This window comes from Mustelus asterias, chromosome 5 (assembly GCF_964213995.1).
Source record: "Mustelus asterias chromosome 5, sMusAst1.hap1.1, whole genome shotgun sequence".
NCBI lineage: Eukaryota > Metazoa > Chordata > Chondrichthyes > Carcharhiniformes > Triakidae > Mustelus > Mustelus asterias.
Window position 1 is genome coordinate 32980063 of NC_135805.1, and position 18284 is coordinate 32998346.

The following is an 18284-nucleotide window of genomic DNA, read 5'->3' on the forward strand; positions in this document are numbered from 1 at the left end:
TTGTGTGCAAAAATGATTCTGCTTCTTGCAGTTAAAATACTGCTTTCACCTTGCTGGGCAATCATTCTTTTCCTTTGTATGCTGTCCGCCACAGTATTTATATTTGGCCTGAAATGTCTTCCAGCATAATGTAACACCTGGTCTGCTGTGCAAAACATATACTCGAGCTGGCATTTCACAATTTCTGCATTTTGACGCACATTTCACTTTCCTGAGTTTCAGTTTCTCACCTTTCAGTAGACTTGCGCTCACCTTGCAAACCTAAGACAAATCTATCTTCAATCAGGTCATCTTTTAGCTGCCTGAATTTGCAGTTCAATGGTCTAATTTTCATCCTGAGCTCTAGTGTTGAACAGATAGCGTTCATATGTAATATTCAAATGGGGTTCAAAATGTGCATTCAATGTATTCAAAATCTCTGCCATCTGTTTTCTTTGCTTCTGCCACTGCATTTTAGGTTTAAGGTCAGCTACACTTCTTCAGCGTGTTCTCAGTGAGAGGTTTTATTGAATGGATGAGAAATGGCAGCCTAGGTTAGCTTGCCTCATTGGCAGAGTCACATGGCTATGACAAGCTGGGTAGTGCACTTAGCAAAGATTGCATTTCTAAAACCTAAACAGTGGGGGATGGATCGCCAATCAAGCAGACTGATTTGTCCTGGATGGTGCGAAGCTTCTTGAGTGCTGTTGGAGATGCACCCATCCAGACAAGTGGGGAGTATTCCATCACACTCCTGACTAATGCCTTGTCAATGGTGGACAGGCTTTGGGGAGTCAGGAGGTGAGTTATTCATTTCTGCAGGAAACAACTCTGATTTCAGATTTATTTTTTAAAAAGGTTACTGGTCTCGATTGAGATTGTATCAAAGATGAAAAGAGAGGTTAAGGAGGGAATTCCAGAGCTTAATATCCGTGGCAGCTGAAGGGACAGCCATCAACAGTGGAATGGTTAAAACTGGGGGGGGGGGGGGCTGCTGAAAAACCAAAATTGGAGGATCACGGTTTAACTGAAAAGATTGTGTGGCTGGAAGAGGTTATAGAGTTAGTGAGGGGTGAGGCCATGGAGAGATTTCAATACAAGGGTGAGAACGTTAAAATCAAGGCTTTGCTTGACGGGGAGACAGGGTCTACGTCAACAAGCACAAGGACAATGGGCGAATAGGACTTGGTAGAATCAGTAGAACAGGTAGTAGAATTTTGCATCATCTTGAGATAACGTGGCGTAGAATGGAAGAGGCTGACCAGGATTACATTAAAATGCTCAAGTCAAGAAGTAACAAAGGCAGCAGCTGAGCTGAGGTAGGGGTGGGGATGAGCGATGTTGCAGAGATAAAAATAGGTGGTCTCAATGATGGCATGGCAATGTGGTCAGAAGCTTCTCTTGGGGTCATATACAAAATGTTGCAAGTAGTCCGGTTGCTCTCTAAATGTTGCGAGGGAGAGGGTTGGAGTTGGGGCGGCACGGTAGCACAGTGGTTAGCACTGCTGCTTCACAGCGTCAGGGATCTGGGTTTGATTCCCGGGTCACTGTCTGTGTGGAATTTGCACGTTCTCCCCGTGTCTGCGTGGGTTTCCTCCGGGTTCTCCGGTTTCCTCCCACAAGACGTGCTGGTTAAGTGCATTGACCCGAACAGGCGCCGGCGTGTGGCGACGAGGGGAATTTCACAGTAACTTCATGCAGTGTTAATGTAAGCCTCACTTCTGACTAATCAATAAACTTTAATGGTGAGAGAATGGAGTATGGAGCGGGTGTCAAAAACAATGGCTTTGATCTTCTGAATGTTTGGTTGGAGGAAACTTCTGTCCAATACTGGACAGCTCGCTACTGAAATAATGTCATATTGGTTCAGTACATAAAGGCCGGTACACTTTCTTTGTGTTTTCAAGGGTTTAGACTCAGTGACCGAAATTCTCCCAAAAAAGTTCTACGTGTCAAATTTGCATGAAAACTGGAGTAAATCACGTTGGTTTTTTCAGTGGGAGTTCAGAGAAGAATGTCCCACACTCTGTGCACTGCAGAGGCCACCAGCGTGAATATCATTAGAAATCAGTGGGTGGGACCTGTTCCCACTGGAGAGGCTGGCAGCATAGTGCATGCACAGATCTGTCAGTGCCGAGATCGCCACATGCGCAATAGCCCCACACTGCCGGCCTCCCGATCACTGGCCAGCCCAGCGATCCCTGCATTGCTTGCCCTCCGATCCCCCCACAGCCTGATTTCTGACCCCTCGACCATTCCTCGGCCCAGCCCTGAACCTCCCCCTTCTGGCCCGCCCCGATGTGCCGACCCCTCCCACCCCCCCCAACACAGGCTGACCCCTCACCCAGCCCAGCCTGATCGCTGGCCTCCCTACCTTCCCCCACCGATCTTGTCTACGGAGTGGCAGTGGGACCCCCCACCCCTACTGATCGCCCTGCCCCCTTGGTACTGCCCCATGCTCGATGGGCAGTGCCAAGTTGTCCTCTGGGCATTGGCACTTTGCCCCTTGGGCAGTGCCGGGGGCACAGGTTGGCACTGCCAAGGTACCAATGCCCAGGGGGCACCACCCCCCACCGCCTGACCCTCTGGGGGGGCCCAGGTTGCCAGCCCCTTCACTCCAGCAGGTTTGGGCCACTAGTTCCCTGTTAGTGGGGAGCTACTGTAAACCCCATTGGAATGAACCACTCCTGGCGGGGAGGGACATGCTCGCGGGCCCAGAGACCTCTGTCCCAGGCTCACTAGTTACATTTAAACTATATTAAAATGGATATTTAAATTGTTTTGGCGTCTCCCCACTGATTTCTGGCATGGAGGCGCCAAAACAATTTAAATATCCATTTTAATATAAATTAGCGCAGCAGGAGGGGAGAATTGCCCCCAGTGCTTCCTATTGGTCAATGTTTCTTCTGAAAACTCAAAGTGGAGCAGAAATGGCACCAGCAAGAATTTTTCTTAAGGTATGGGGCACGATTCCCACCCTGCCACCCCCCCCCCCCGCCCCCCCCAGCCCAAGCCCGCTGTGATGGTGGAGTAGCATAGCGGGGTGGGAAATTTGGTGGGAGGCTAAAAGCGCGAATCGCACTCAGCGTCAGGCCAGTGGCGATCCTCCCAGGCCATTTTTACTGATGTAAAGAGATCCCTAGTTTAATAAAATATATGTTGATCTCTTGTTGATCATTATATTTGTGTTTTATTTTCACCTGAGTTTTTTATATTCAACACATTGTGGATCTGCCACACCTACCAGACAACACAAGCATGTGAATTTAAAGTTTACCTTGTGCCCAGGTAAAGCATGAGGTTGATTTAAATATTAATGTGCTGATTTAAATGCTGTTACTGAGCCTGAGACACAATAATCTGGGCTAATTTAGCTCTTCAGCCTTACCAAGGGGTCCTCATTGGCGAGGATCACAGATGGTCCCCATTAGTGGGGACCAGATGTGAAGGCCTCGCTGGTGGGGCCGGAGGCCATTGAGGCCCCCTGGGTGATTGGGGGCGGGAGGGGTCTGTGCCACTTGGGCAGTGCCACCCTGACAGTGCCAGCTTGGCACCTGGCATTGCCCACCAGGCACTGGGCAGTGCCAAGGGGCAGGGCCTCAGGGGAGTGGATCCAGATTGTGGTGGAGCCGGATGGGGGAGGGTCGGGAGAGTTCAGTAGGAGGGGAGGGAACGAGGGGGGGGACTCTGCATCAGGGTGGGGGCTAATGATATTGCCAGTGATCGGGAGTCGAGGCCGTCGATCAGGAGCCCGGGCCACCAATTGGGAGTCGGGGCCAGCAATCGGAGACCAGCGATTGGGAGGAAGGGATCCATGGGGGTAGTACATGGTGACTGGGGAGGGGTTTGCTGGGGGAGGGTGGTGATTGGGGGTAGGGTCTGTGGGAGGGATGGTGATTGGGGTGTTTGTGGGGGAAGTGGCAATCGGGGGGGGGGGGGATCTAAGTGGAGGGTTGGCGATCGGGAGGGTTCCATGGGGGGGGGGGTTCTGTTGGGGGGTCGATGATGAGGGAGTGGTGATCAGGGGCAGACCATGGGTGACAGGGGGCTCTGGGGGGTGGGTCCATGCGTTCGATGTTCCTGAGGGTGTTGACAAGTGCCTGGGTGTCTGCAGCTGGCTTCCCCGGCGAGCCTAGGCTCCCCCCCCCGCAACACTCCACCGGTGTAAAACTCCCTCCTGCCAAATAAATTGACAGAGTATGGGGAAAATTGCATGGGGCAGCTCGCTGAAAAACCGAATGAAACACTCCGGTTTTCAGACTTTTGTGAGACGTAGAATTTCTTTGGGAAAATTCCACGCGTGATTTCTCATGTTCTCGCAAGGCAGATATTACTCAGCTCTAAAGCATGTCATTCCACTGATCCTGTGACACTGTTACTGCAGACAAGGCCTTCATCCTGTTTGTGAGACCTTTCCGTGCACAAAATGGCTGCCACTTTTTCCAAATGTAACAACAGTGACTCAACTTCAGAATGACTTTATTGGTTTATTTATTGACGCATGCTGAGATCGTTAAAGATGTGGCATGAATTCAAGTTTGTTCTTTCTCAAAGATTCTGGCATGGGAGGGACTCATGTTTGGGATTCACCACATGCAAAGTTAGTGGTGTCCAGGAAGCTATTAATCTGCCAGTAAAGTAGAAAGCATTTTCTGCTCATACGTTCTGTACAAAAAACTCACAGGCAACCCTCCTCAACCCCATGGTGCACTGGCCCGGAACTAACAGGATTCTCTAGTGTCTGAAGTAGCAAAACAAATAGAAGGAAATATATCAATGGGTAAATATACTGCCTGACTTAGACTCTAGGGTTGAGAAATTGGGGAGAACACAGTAAGCATGGAAATATTAAATTGGGGGTGTCAGAGGATTAGAGGTCAGCTCAGACAAGGCATATCTGTGAGTGAGATTTAGTGCATGGAGTGGTACTAGGCGGCCTTTGGGATGATTGTGAAGGAATGACGATATAGTTCCAAGTCAGGATGGTGAGTGACTTGGAGGGGATCTTGCATGTCAGGTGTTCCCATACATCTGCTGCCCTTGTCCTTCTAGGTGGTAGAGGTTGCAGGCTTGCAATTGGCAATTGTTGTGTAATTGATTGGACTCTACCTGAACTGGGTACATTTAATGTTGTTAGCAAGACACTAAAGAGGTAGAAAGGTTCCAGTCCCCAGCACTAACATCCAACAACCCAAGGAAAGGAGAATTAAAGCCAAGGTTTTCTTTCTCAGTATCAGCTACATAACATTGCACTTTTCACCCATTTAGGAACATTTGACTCCTCCTGAGAACCACTTCAAAGCGGGAATGAAGCTGGAGACAGTGGACAAACAAAAAACCCATTTCATTTGCCCAGCTATCATTAGGCAGGTGAGAGGAAATGAAATTCTGATAACCTTCAATGGATGGAAAGGGGCCTTTGATGACTGGTGTCGCTATGATTCTAGAGATATCTTCCCCATTGGATGGTGTGAACTGACCGGTGACAACCTGCAGCAACCCGGTACAAACGGCAATCCGCTTCGTCGAAACCAAATGGCCGGTTGGTGTGCTCGTATGCAGAGTGTAATGTGAGTTAATGGGGAATAAAAACAGAAGATACTGGAAAGAATCAGCAGGTCTGGCAGCATCTGTAGAGAAAGAAGCAGAGTTAACGTTTCTCTCTCCACAGATGAAGATGGACCTGCTAAGTCTTTCCAGCATTTCCTGTTTTTACTTTAGATTTCCAGCAGTATTTTGGCTTTTATTTTTGTGAGTTAATGGGAACTCCCTTCAATTTTGCAAAATGTTTCTGCTAAAATTTGCCTCAGCTTTTCCTTTGCCTTCCTTTTGATTTTGATTTGATTTATTATTGTCACATGTATTAACATACAGTGAAAAGTATTGTTTCTTGCGCGCTATACAGAAAAAACACACCGTTCAGAGAGAAGGAAAGGAGAGAGTGCAGAATGTAGTGTTACAGTCATAGCTAGGGTGTAGAGAAAGATCAACTTAATGCGAGATAGGTCCATTCAAAAGTCTGATGGCAGCAGGGAAGAAACTGTTCTTGATTGGTACGTGACCTCAGACTTTTGTATCTTTTTCCCGATGGAAGAAGGTGGAAGAGAGGATGTCCGGGGTGTGTGGGGTCCTTAATTATGCTGGCTGCTTTGCCGAGGCAGAGGGAAGTATAGACAGAGTCAATGGATGGGAGGCTGGTTTGCGTGATGGATTGGGCTACATTCACGACCTTAGCCACCGGAGTTAGCTTGTAACAGTTTAGAAAGGTGTGCCACACCCTCTAATGGATGGGACATGCATTGATGTGCCTGATAGTTTTATAGGAACATCGGAATTAGGAGCAAGAGTAGGCAGATCAGCCCTTCGAGCCCACTCTGCCGTTCTATATAATCATGGCTGATCTCCATCTCATCCTAACTCCACTTCCCTGCCTTTTCCACGTAGACCTTTATCTTACTTTTCTTTTTGTATATTCTTCATTTTGCTTCTATTTGAAACATTCTGAAGCTAAAGGCAACACATTCAACTATATTAACATCTTAGTGATAGCTTTCAATGTTTGCGTGCTCCATTTTCAAAAGGTTTCACATGAGAGTATTCACCATATAATCAGTCTCCTATTCAAATAATTGGACAGGAGGTTCAATACATCAATAGCTCAAGATAAGCAGGTAATATTAAAACTTAGCAGCAATTAACTGTTCACATGCCTGAACAAAATCGTGCATAAAATCACGCAGTTGGAAAGATGAACATTGAAAGTTATTGCTGAGATGGCTGCTGCTGGTAAACCAGTGATTCCCAAAGGGTGCGGCGCGCCACACTGGTGCGGCGAGAGAGGATGGCAAGTGTGGCGGGAAGATTCAAGGACAATTAAAGAAACATTTAAACATGGTTTAAACAAGCATTGTTTTATACTTTCTGGATGTCCCATGATCATATTATAAAGTAGTTGTGTTCTATGTTATGAATCAAGCACTGCTAGGAATTGTTTTTTTTTGTTTTTGAATGTATTTTTTAATCAATAAAAAATTTGGTGTGGCGCGAGCAAATTTTTATTCCGAAAGTGTGGCCCAGTGAAAAAAGTTTGGGAACCACTGTGATAAGCAATGCTGAGAATATGAAATCTTGATCTGTTCCTTTTTGAGATAGCTTGCTCTTTCTCTAGCTTTCTCCATTCCCTCCATCACACTCTCACTCTAGGTAGTTTTCTACAGTTTTGATAAAAGTCATTAAATGAGCACAAAATTAATGTCAGCATCTTACATCCAATTGTGGGCTATCTCAGACCTCCAGAAAAAGAAAGTTAGGAATGAGTAACTTCAGTGTCCTTTTCATATAAACTCTGAAAATATTCTTGTGCAGATTGGGCGATGAGAGTCATATTTTGCTCTGGGGTTAAATGCTTTCTATTCATAGATTTTAATGGCACACAATCAAAGTGGTAGGCACACGTACTTTTGCTAAAGCCCAATTCATGCAACATGATCATGTTATTGCAAAGTAGCAAGTCTCAGAGCAACTGTACTAATCAGTATAAACACTGCTCATGCAGCTAATGAGCAACTTAACCTGATTAAACTGATGAAAAGTTTGCTACTGCAGCTGTGGAGTGCATAATATTTCGAAGAAGTAGCTTAGTGACACCATCATCAAATTTGCTTCATTGAACCAATCTGATGAGATCCTTGTAGACCGCGCCATAGAGAAACGTGTGAACCTTCTTCGGTCTGATGGATGGACTGCAAGCATGTGCTGAAAGACAGTTGCATTTGATCCTGGGGTTGGCTGTTGTCACTGTGTCAACCAGGCAGGAGGCTTAGAATAAAGATCACAGAATTATAGAGTCTACAGCACAGAAATAAACCATTTGGTCCAACCGATCTTTGTCAGTATTTATACTCCATGCGAACCTGCTCCCACCCCTCTTCATCCAATTCTATCAGCATATCCTACTCCTGGGAAAACAGTACCAAGGTAAAATCAAGAATACTGTGGTGAAGTCACAGCACAGACCAAATACGGAGATGAAGTTAGGCATTTTTTACAGGGATATGTAAAGAAAATCTGTACTCACAAAAGAGATGTTGAGGAAGAAGTAGCACAGAAATGACTACAAGTGAAAATACCAAGCTCGTGCGAGGTACACTACACAAGGCTGAATCATGAAGAGAATGCATTATAGGAAGGAATTTCCAGTGGTTTATTCACCTGTCCGAATCTGCATTGTTATTAGGTTTAAATGCTTAACTTACCCATATTAGGAGGCAAAGAATTGGAACAAGTACTGGACTCCCTCAGGTGAAGACTTTAACTGTTCGGGAAGTGAGAATTATGTGATTTTTAGGATGCGACATTGTCAAATACCTGAGCGCCTTGGATGATTATGCAGACCAAGTGATGTATGTATTCAACAAATTGCACCATATGTTATATCAACATGTCCAGATACACTGCCCGGTTCTTAATGGGCTCGTGTAATGACAATACTACAGCTAAATGGATAAGCATGTTTATGTGCTCACAATGTCCCATCTGCTGTTTTCATCACAGATCAAGGAGAACACGGTGACATTCAGTACACAGACACAGAGGAACAATCATCCGTGAATCATCCTTTAAACACACATGAATTAAGTAAAAGGAGAGAGGAATTTAGTGACAAATAGATAGTCAAGCGGATGAGGAAGCAGAGGGAGAAACACCTCCTGGTGAGGAAGATGTAGCCTTAGTGAACCTTCTTTCTAATGGAATGTGTTACATTGATTGTGTTGAGCAGTTGCTTGTTTCCATGTCAGTGTCTGGGGGTCTGTTTGTATTCGACGAACTGCAGTCTCTCATTGAGCAGAGAGCAGCAGCAGTGATGCTTTCAGTTATATGGACCACAGAGACAACATTAGGAACATCTCTTGTGAATACTTCCATTGCTGCTGTGGGTATTTGGGGTCCAAACTCCAAGAAACCGAACAGCTCAACTTCAATTTTCTTGAAAATTGAGAACCACATGGGGAGATTGTGAGCTCTCGTAGATAGTAAGTGTTTTGTGTTCATGCAGGTCAATAGCCTTTGAGAAGATATGTTCTTGATGGCTGCACTCACATTAGCAGACGTTCCGTGTCAAGACTTTTCCCTACGTCAGTGACCATAGGTGCCACATCCAGAAGCAATGAGTTCCCATAAGCACTGAAACAGGAAGCAATGCGAGCCAGAGCTACAACTTGCTGAATTTCTGTTTGCCAATCAATCAGCAAGGGGAGCGTTTAGGAGTAGGGCACATCAAGAAGGTTTATGCAGAGAAGTTCAAGGATCGCGGTCTACAAACACACATTGGATAGACAAGAACTGAAATAGTGAAAGCAATTATTGAATCATTAATATTTCTTGCAGTGTGACATTGTGCACAAAAGAAAGCAGAACTTGTATACAAATTGAAATACTTGTAACTCTGAGGAACAATGAAAGAGGCAAAGAAACTATCATGATCCCAGTACATAGTGATAGGAGACTTCCGCAGGAAAACTGGATGGTGAGACCCTCACGCTCCAGAGTCACTAGATGCTTTGCTGCCGATGTCTTTGTGCAGCATCATCATCCTGGTCTTTCATGGTTTGTGTTGTTCCTCATTCAAGTCCATGGTGAAATGCCTATTCATTCTGATTTGATTTGATTTGATTTGTTATTGCCACATGTATTAGTATACAGTGAAAAGTATTGTTTCTTGCGCACTAAACAGACAAAGCATACTGTACATAGAGAATGAAAGGATAGAGTGCAGAATGTAGTGTTACAGTCATAGCTAGGGTGTAGAGAAAGATCAACTTAATGCAAGGTAGGTCTATTCAAAGGTCTGATGGCAGCAGGGAAGAAGCTGTTCTTGAGTCGATTGACACATGACTTCAGACGTTCGTATATTTTTCCCAACTTAAGAGGGTGGAAGAGAGAATGTCTGGGGTGCGTGGAGTCCTTAATTATGCTGGCTGCTTTGCCGAGGCAGCGAGAAGTGCAGACAGAGTCAATGGATGGGAGGCTGGTTTGCGCGATGGATTGGGCTACATTCACGAGCTTTTGTAGTTTCTTGTGGTCTTGGGCAGAGCAGGAGTCATACCAAGCTGTGATACAACCAGAAATAATGCTTTCTATGGTGCATTTGTACCTATATTATTCATAACAATTACATCCATCCTGTTGTGATATGGTTGATCTCATTTACTCATATTTAAAACCTAGTTAAATATTTTCTCCAGCTAGAACAATATGTTGTGTGTTCAGTGATGGCCACTGAAAATTCTGGATTCTATCACTTGTCATTATAATTCCTTCCTGATTCTGTGCTCTTATTTATCATGCTGACATGGGTGATCTAGTAATTGAGCCCTACAGTGAACTATAGATTTGATATCTGGGGGGGATAGAGGTGTTTATAGGCTGGGTGACATGTTCAGTGGTGCTTCCGTGTTATCTTTTGAGCAACTATGTCAACAATTTGATATCCCAAAGTATTTAGGAGACTTTATCCTTAATAAGACATCTTTAACTTGATGCTAATATCTCAACGGTGAAAAGAATCCACGAAAACTAAGCAATTAATCAGTTTTATGAAACTTTATGTTCTAGATCCTGTGTGAATAAACTAGAGACTTTGCGGTCTTGGGAGAAAGACTTTACAGTGAGTATTGTTGAGGAGATTTGGGACAATATATGGGAAAATGCCAACAGAATCTCAGTCTGTAATTGAATGGGGGGAGACTCAGCTTAAAATATTTCACAATCCGCATATAGCACCAAGCTTAAAACACAGGATGGACCCTACCATACCCTTGCTGTACCAAAAGTTCAAAGTAGCCAGGGGAGACTGCACACAGTGTTTGGTCCTCTGTCAAGGTTAAATCCTACTGATCTGGCATACTGAAAGAGCTTGAGAAGATATTTGACGTGGCCTTAGAATTTGATCCTTTGTTTTTAATTCTGCGGCTCTCAGAACTCCCACCCGCCTGACGAAGGAACAGCCTGTTCCAAAAGCTAGTGGCTTTTGCTACCAAATAAACCTGTTGGACTTTAACCTGGTGTTGTTAGGCTTCTTACTGTGTTTACCCCAGTCCAACGTCGGCATCTCCACATCATAACTAGTAGAAGACAGAGAGTTGGGATGAGGGCATTGTCAGGATGGCAACTTGCAACTAGTAGACTGCCATTGGGATCACTATTGGGGTCACCACAATTATTTACAATATATTGTAATGACTTGGACGAGAGAAGTGAATGTACTATAGGTGGGAAGGCAAGTGGTGAGGGTGACAGAAAGAGGCGCATTTTCCCGTTTTGCCCGCCACGGGAATTGTAGCGGACAAGGGGCGGACCATGGAAAGGTTCATTAACCTTGGGCGGGATTTTCCGGCTTCGGGGTGAGCATGGCTGGAAAGTCCCACCCAAAGAGTCGACAGATAAATATAGACTGTTTAAGTGAGTGGGCAAAAGCTTGGCAGATGGGATATAATGTGGAAAAATGTGACGTTATGCACTTTGGTAGGAAGAATAAAGGGGCTGAATATTATCCAAATGGAGAAAGACTGCAGAAAGCTGCAGCACAGAGGGATTTGGGGTCCTGTTGCATAAATCACAGAAAGTTAGCATGCAAATTCAGCAGGTACTAGGAAAGGCAAAATTAATTTTGGCCTTTATTTCAAAGGGAATTGAGTATAAAAATAGGGAAGTTGCTAAAACAATATTAGACATTTGTTAGACCACACCTGGAATACTGTGGACAGTTTTGGTTCCCTGATTCAAGGAAAGATATACTGGCATGAAGGCAGTCCAGAGAAGGTTCACTCGGTTGATCCCCAGTATAGAGGGATTTTCTTATGAATAGAGTTGGGCCTGTATACATTGGAGTTTAGAAAAATGAGAGGTGACCTTATTGAGGCATATAAGATTCTCAGGGGGCTTAACAGGGTAGATGCTGAGAGGTTGTTTCCCCTTGTGGGAGAGTCTAGGACCAAAGGACATAATCTCAGAGTAGGGGGTCACCTATTTAAGACAGAGATGAGGAGGAATTTCTACTCTCAGAGGGTAGTGAATCTGTGGAATTCTTTACTGCAGAGGTCTGTAGAGGTCGGGTTGCTAAGTATGTTCAAGGCTGAAATAGACAGATTTTTAATCAGAGCGGAATCAGAGGTTATGGGGATAAGGTGGGAAAGTGGAGTTGAGGATTATCACAGCAAATCAGTCATGATCTCATTCAACGGCAGAGCAGACTCATTGGGCCGAATGGACTACTTCTGCTCCCATCTCTTATGGTCTCCCCAAGGCCTTAATTCACCCATCTGCTTTACTTACCACTCCTGCTAGGGCATGGAGTTGGCAGAGTGACCATCAGCCATGGATTAAACAGGTAACCAACGACAAGCCAGTTTTTCAAAGAGTTGTGCCTCATTTGAAAGCATTATGGATACTTTTGGAGATACCTGCACCCATGTATCTATGTTCATTCACCCATACACCTATTAATATTCAGCACTGACTGTTGTTTTCCTTATATCCCCCCTCCTTCAGTAAATAATGCATGAGTTTGTTTCAGATTGACGATTAACAAAGACTTGACAGTTTTTAACATGCCAGGGTTTTGTTCTTGTTGTGTTTCTGGCACACCTGCACCTTTTGTCAAACTTAACACGCATGAAAATGTGGCCTTGTGTATATGTAACTCCTGCCTACTCTTCGTCTACAGCATCAAAGGCTGTCTCCTCTACTCACTACATTAACGCAAACCCGTGTTCCTGCTTAACAGTTATATAATTAAAGAACAAAGCTGCTTAGAAAGCTCTGAGCAAGTTTTTATGCTTCAGTTCTGGCAGGAGGCTGTAGCAGCTGAATGCTGGTTACAAAACAGTTGCTTAGTTATGTTGATCTGCTTATTAAACCCAAGGAAAAGAAATATATTTTTAAAGACTTTCTGGAAAATTGTTGGAGCAGAGCATCAAATAAGAACATAAAATTACATTGTATACTGCGATGCTGCATATGAATTTTTATAAAGACCTGCACTTCAGGCAGTTAAAAATAATATATGTGAACCTTGCAATAGTTCCATAATTCTAGGCAGTTTAAAAACAAAGTTCTCAAAGATCACATTGAACATATTTGCAGAGAGAATAATTATGAAAGCTATAGGCTTGTATCTGCATCACCATTTTGTTCCCTCCACCTCCAAAGCAATTCCTTACAAGTTGCCTCAGAATAGTTTACTGGTCAATTTTTCTACAGGTGGGTAGATGTAGTAGTTAAAGTTGCTCATGCATTAAAGTTTCACTTCCCACTAATGAATCTGAAAACATTGAACATGCTGTAAATACTAATGGGTTTTTAGCTGCCTATCAGATCCTCGGATTGGTTGATTGGTCGCTTTTCAAGGTTTTCTGAAGCTTGGTGTTATTCTGTGCAGTTTCAAACCAATGCTTTGCATGTTGGCTCTCATAACGAGCTAAAGATAAGACCCGGGTGTGGGAGAAACTAGTGGTGGCACATTGGTTAGGACTGCTGCCTCACAGCGCCAGAGACCCAGCTTCGATTCCCGACTTGGGTCACTGTCTGTGCGGAGTCTGCACGTTCTCCCCGTGTCTGTGTGGGTTTCCTCTGGGTGCTCCTGTTTCCTCCCACAGTCACAAAGATGCGCTGGTTAGGTGCATTGGCCATGCTAAATTCTTTCTCTCTGTACACGAACAGGTGTTGGAGTATGGTGACTAGGGGATTTTCACAGTAACTTCATTGCAGTGTTAATGTAGGCCTACTTGTGACACTAATAAATAAACTTTAGAACTCTCATTTTAGCCCTTAATCCAGCATAAACAGCACCCAATCCTCTTTCCAATCCAGTCTACGTTACTTTTATCTTGTCTGCACTGGAAGTAATCACAAGTTGAGGTCAATTGTACGTAGCCTGTGTGATCCTTATAGCTCAGACACGCTTTAAAATGCAGGAATCTAACAACATATATTGTCCTCTCTCTTTTGATTGCCAGCTGACAGATACCCTGACAGTTCTAAAAGCGATTTTAAGACAACTTCCCTGCAGGGCCTGCTGTTTCATTTTCTTTCTTCCTGAGTTAGGATAGTTAACTAAGTCTGTAGTTGCGAGCCCTGTCAGGGATGAGTATCCTGGAAGCACCAGCCCCCAGGAACATCTCAGAGCTCAAGGCCTTTCTTGGGCTAGTCAACTACTATAGGCAGTTCCTCCCACATCTATCAACATTGCTGGTATGTATTATTGAAGAAATGTACCATTGAAGAAATGACAGAGGTGGTGCAGGAAAACATAACAAAACAAACACTTTAATCATTGTGCCTGTTGGTACATTTTGACCCCATTGAAAATTTGGTTCTCACTTGTGATGCTTCCCTTTATGGGGTGGGAGCTGTGTTATCCTGTAGGATGGATGATGGGTCAGAGAGACCCATTGGATATGTATTAAGTACCTTTCAGAAACGGAAAAGGGGTATTCTCAAATTGAATAGGCCTAGCCAAAGCAATTCTCCACTTGCGTCTGCTAGAATACAACAATGGACATGGGCGGCTTATGAGTACACTTCTGAACACAGGCCAGGGCACACATAGCCCATGCAGACACCCAAGTCATCTTCCATTACCAGAAAGCGCACCATGTCCTCTAGTACCTCAAGAGATTGTAATGGCCTGAAACTTTTTGGATACGTTGCCTGTGACAGCACAATAGATAAAGTTCTGGACCAATTGAGACACACAATTATCAAGAATCAAAAACATGATACTGCAAGGTTGGCGGAATGTAAGAACTACGGAACTGGTGGAACTTTATCAAATGGCAAAAGATTAAGCTTTGACAAAGGGTCATCTAGACTCAAAACGTCAGCTCATTTCTCTCCTTACAGATGCTGCCATACTGACTGAGATTTTCCAGCGTTTTCTCTTTTGGAAAAGATTAACTCAGTTGTGAGGATGATGCATCTCTCCAGATGTGCGGTTGAGTTTTCACTCCAGATTTTTGGACACTCAGGAAGTCAGAGGGCCTGCTTTGCACCATCACTCTGGCAGGGTGAGCCTGACATAAACATGGACATGGGGACCCTCACACAAGCATCAAAGTACTCCACCACCGACCTACCACGCAAGTATCGGAACACTCCCCCCACCCCCGAGCAAGTAGTGGGGCATGCCCATCCCCTCACCACCATAAGGGGGACTCAATGGGGTTCCCCAGAGGGTCTGCCCCGGCAGCACTAACCTGGCAGTGCCAGGGCACTAGACTTAGCTGTGCACCTCCAGTGTGGTCGTGAAAAACAGTAGTTAAATTCACATTGGCGTGACATCGTGCTGGCTGGGTGGGACGATGCGGCGAGGGCAGAAGTAGTGGCATTAGGCCCTATAATTAGATGTAAATTTTTTGCAAAATATGCTAATCTGGTTTGAGCCCTTCCTGGGTGTGACCCTGATGGTGTAATTGGGGGGTCAATCTGAAACTGAAATCTTGTGGCCGCAAATCCTGCTTTTGGACTCACAGAGTCATAGAGGTTTACAGCATAGAAACAGGCCCTTCGGCCCAACTTGTCCATGCCACCCTTTTTCTTTAGCCATTAAGCTAGTCCCAGTTGCCCGCGTTTGGCCCATATCCCTCTATACCCATCTTACCCATGTAACTGTCTATTAAAAGTCAAAATTGTACCCGTCTCTACTACTACCTCTGGCAGCTTTTCCCAGACACTCACCACCCTGTGTGTGAAAAATTGCCCCTCTGGACCCTTTTGTATCTCTTGCCTCTCACCTTAAACCTATGCCCTCTAGTTTTAGACTCCCCTACCTTTGGGAAAAGATGTTGCCTATCTACCTTATCTATGCTCCTTATAGACCTCTATAAGATCACCCCTAAATCTCCTACACTGCAGTGAAAAAAGTCCCTGTCTATCCAGCCTCTGCTTATAACTCAAACCATCAAGTCCCAGTAGCATACTAGTAAATCTTTTCTGCACTCTTTCCAGTTTAATAGTATCCTTTCTATAATAGGGTAACCAAAACTGTTATGAGATTTGTGAGATCTGACTCTTGTGAGATTTAATGGCTCTGAGAGGATTTGTGCCCACTGTCACCGTTCCCGATGACACTGCTGGGACTGGGAAGCTGCTGTTCATTATAATTCCAGCCATTAATTCAAATCATGATATAACTGTGCTCCCAGCACTGAAACCGTGGGACATTGCTTTCTGTCTTCCAAAATTATAAAACCCACACTTTATTCCGATTCTTTGTTTCTAATTTTAAATTTTTAACATTTAGTAGGGACAGCATGATGGCACAGTGGTTAGCACTGCTGCCTCCCAGCGCCAGGGACCTGGGTTCGATTCCTGGCTTGGGTCACTGTCTGTGCGGAGTCTGCACATTCTCCCCGTGTCTGCGTGGGTTTCCTCCCGGTGCTCCAGTTTCTTCCCACATTCTGAAAGACGTGCTGGTTAGGTGCATTGACCCGAACAGACGGGACTGTGGCGACGAGGGGAATTTCACTGTCACTTCATTGCAGTGTTAATGTAAGCCTTACTTGTGACTAATAAATAAACATTAACTTTGGCCAATTTGTTATCCATTCAGCTATTTGTTTCCTGTCTCCATGGGCCATAACTTGTGTCTGGGACCACCATGCAAAAAAAAGATTGATAAGGATGGTACAGGAATCAGTTTTGAATGGGCTCTGGGTCGGTGAAACCGCTGCAGTTGCCCACGTTCAGGGGAGAGATGGAAATTGGCATGGCTCCTTGCCAAGAATGCTGGCCGGGGTTCTCCCAAAAAATTCCAAATTTGAGTAAAAATTGGAGTAGCTCCCACTGGTTTTTTTGGCGGGATTTTCAAAATGAATCTCCCACACACTGAGCATTACAGAGTGTCCTAGCGAGATTCATGATGAAAATCCATGGGCAGGGCCTATTCCCACTGGAGAGGCCGGCAGCATAGCGCTGAGCGGGCCACTGCGTGTGCGCCGATCTGTCAGCGCTGAGACCGGTGCATGGCCCTATCTGCCGGCCTCCGATTGCTGGCCGGATCGATCGCTGGCCAGCTCCATGACCCCGCAATGCTGGCCGTGCAAGCCCCCCACCATCTGATCGCTGGCCCCCCCGGACGTGCCTGGTCCAGCACCCCCACCACACCTCCACCCAGCCTGCCTCAATCACCCCGACCTCCCCCACCAACCCCATCCCACCTCACCCCCCCCCCACCTCCCCCACCCAGCCTGCCTCGATCTCCACCGCTGACAGTCCCGACCTCCCCCCCCCCTCCCCCCCTCCTCACTTATCCCCTACCTCCTGGGAGGCCTCCCATGGCCTCCCTTCACTCCAGTGGTGACAGGCAGCCAGTTCCCAGTTAGTGGGGAGCAGTTGTAAACCCCGCTGGAGTGAATGCTAGTGGGGTTGGAGACTTCAGTCCCGGGCCCGCTAATCACATTCAAATGGCGATTAGAATATTTAAATCAATTCGGTGCTGATTTCCGGCACGGAGTTGACGGTGCTGGAAATCTGGCCCCCAGAGACAGATGGAGGTCGTGGCTTCCAGCGGGAAGCCCCCGAAACAGCCTCCGCTGATGTCCTCTGGCCCGCAGCAGAGCAGGCTGGGAGAATCGCCCCCCCAGCATGTTTGGCATTCTGACTGAATAAGAGAAAGTTATTATTTTTCTTTCACTTAAAAATTAATAGTCTTGGCTAATGCATTTGATCCTTTTGCAAAGCGGCCCTTTACATTTAACTCCCTCCGTGACATAGTAAAAGATTTGTATTTAATTCTGGGTTGACAGGTCAGTTTGTAATGCTGATATTTAGATATTCCACCTGTTGTTCTTGCACAATTGCCTTTCCAGTGGAGAACAACATCTGACAGGAAGAGGAAAGGAAATGTTACATGGAGGTTGCTCCCCTGGATCAGATTTGGTACATCTAACTTTTGGCATCGCCTTAACCAGAAGACCTGTTTTATGTCAGTCAAAAGATGCAGTCGGGGGGAAGGCCAACAGGGACATGAAGGAGGGAAAAAAAATCCTTCCATTTCTAAAAAGAGTCTTCAAAGACTTGAGTTGGATGCGATATTCATTTAATTTCTGGCGAATGAGTTCACAAACCTAAAGTACTTCTGAATTATTGACTAATGAGCACTAATTGGGAATCCATGGTTAGTGGTAGCACATTAAAAAAACGCACTTTTTTGAAGTGAACATTGAATTTGAATTTATCAAAAGCAAATGATAAAATGGGCAACGTTCACCGTTATATTCGTAATGTAGCAATTGATTTTTATCGCT

The 18284-nt window shown here is 45.2% G+C and overlaps 1 protein-coding gene across 1 annotated transcript in view; it reads left to right on the forward strand.

The window, feature by feature from the left end:
- Positions 1–1226: 1226 nt before the first annotated feature.
- Positions 1227–18284, forward strand: part of scml4 (Scm polycomb group protein like 4) — a 169636-nt gene continuing 152578 nt past the window's right edge. The window contains exons 1-3 of the mRNA XM_078213537.1: positions 1227–1272; positions 2833–2936; positions 5248–5491. Coding sequence (XP_078069663.1) covers positions 1227–1272; positions 2833–2936; positions 5248–5491 — 394 coding nt within the window. The remainder of the gene's footprint in view (positions 1273–2832; positions 2937–5247; positions 5492–18284) is intronic.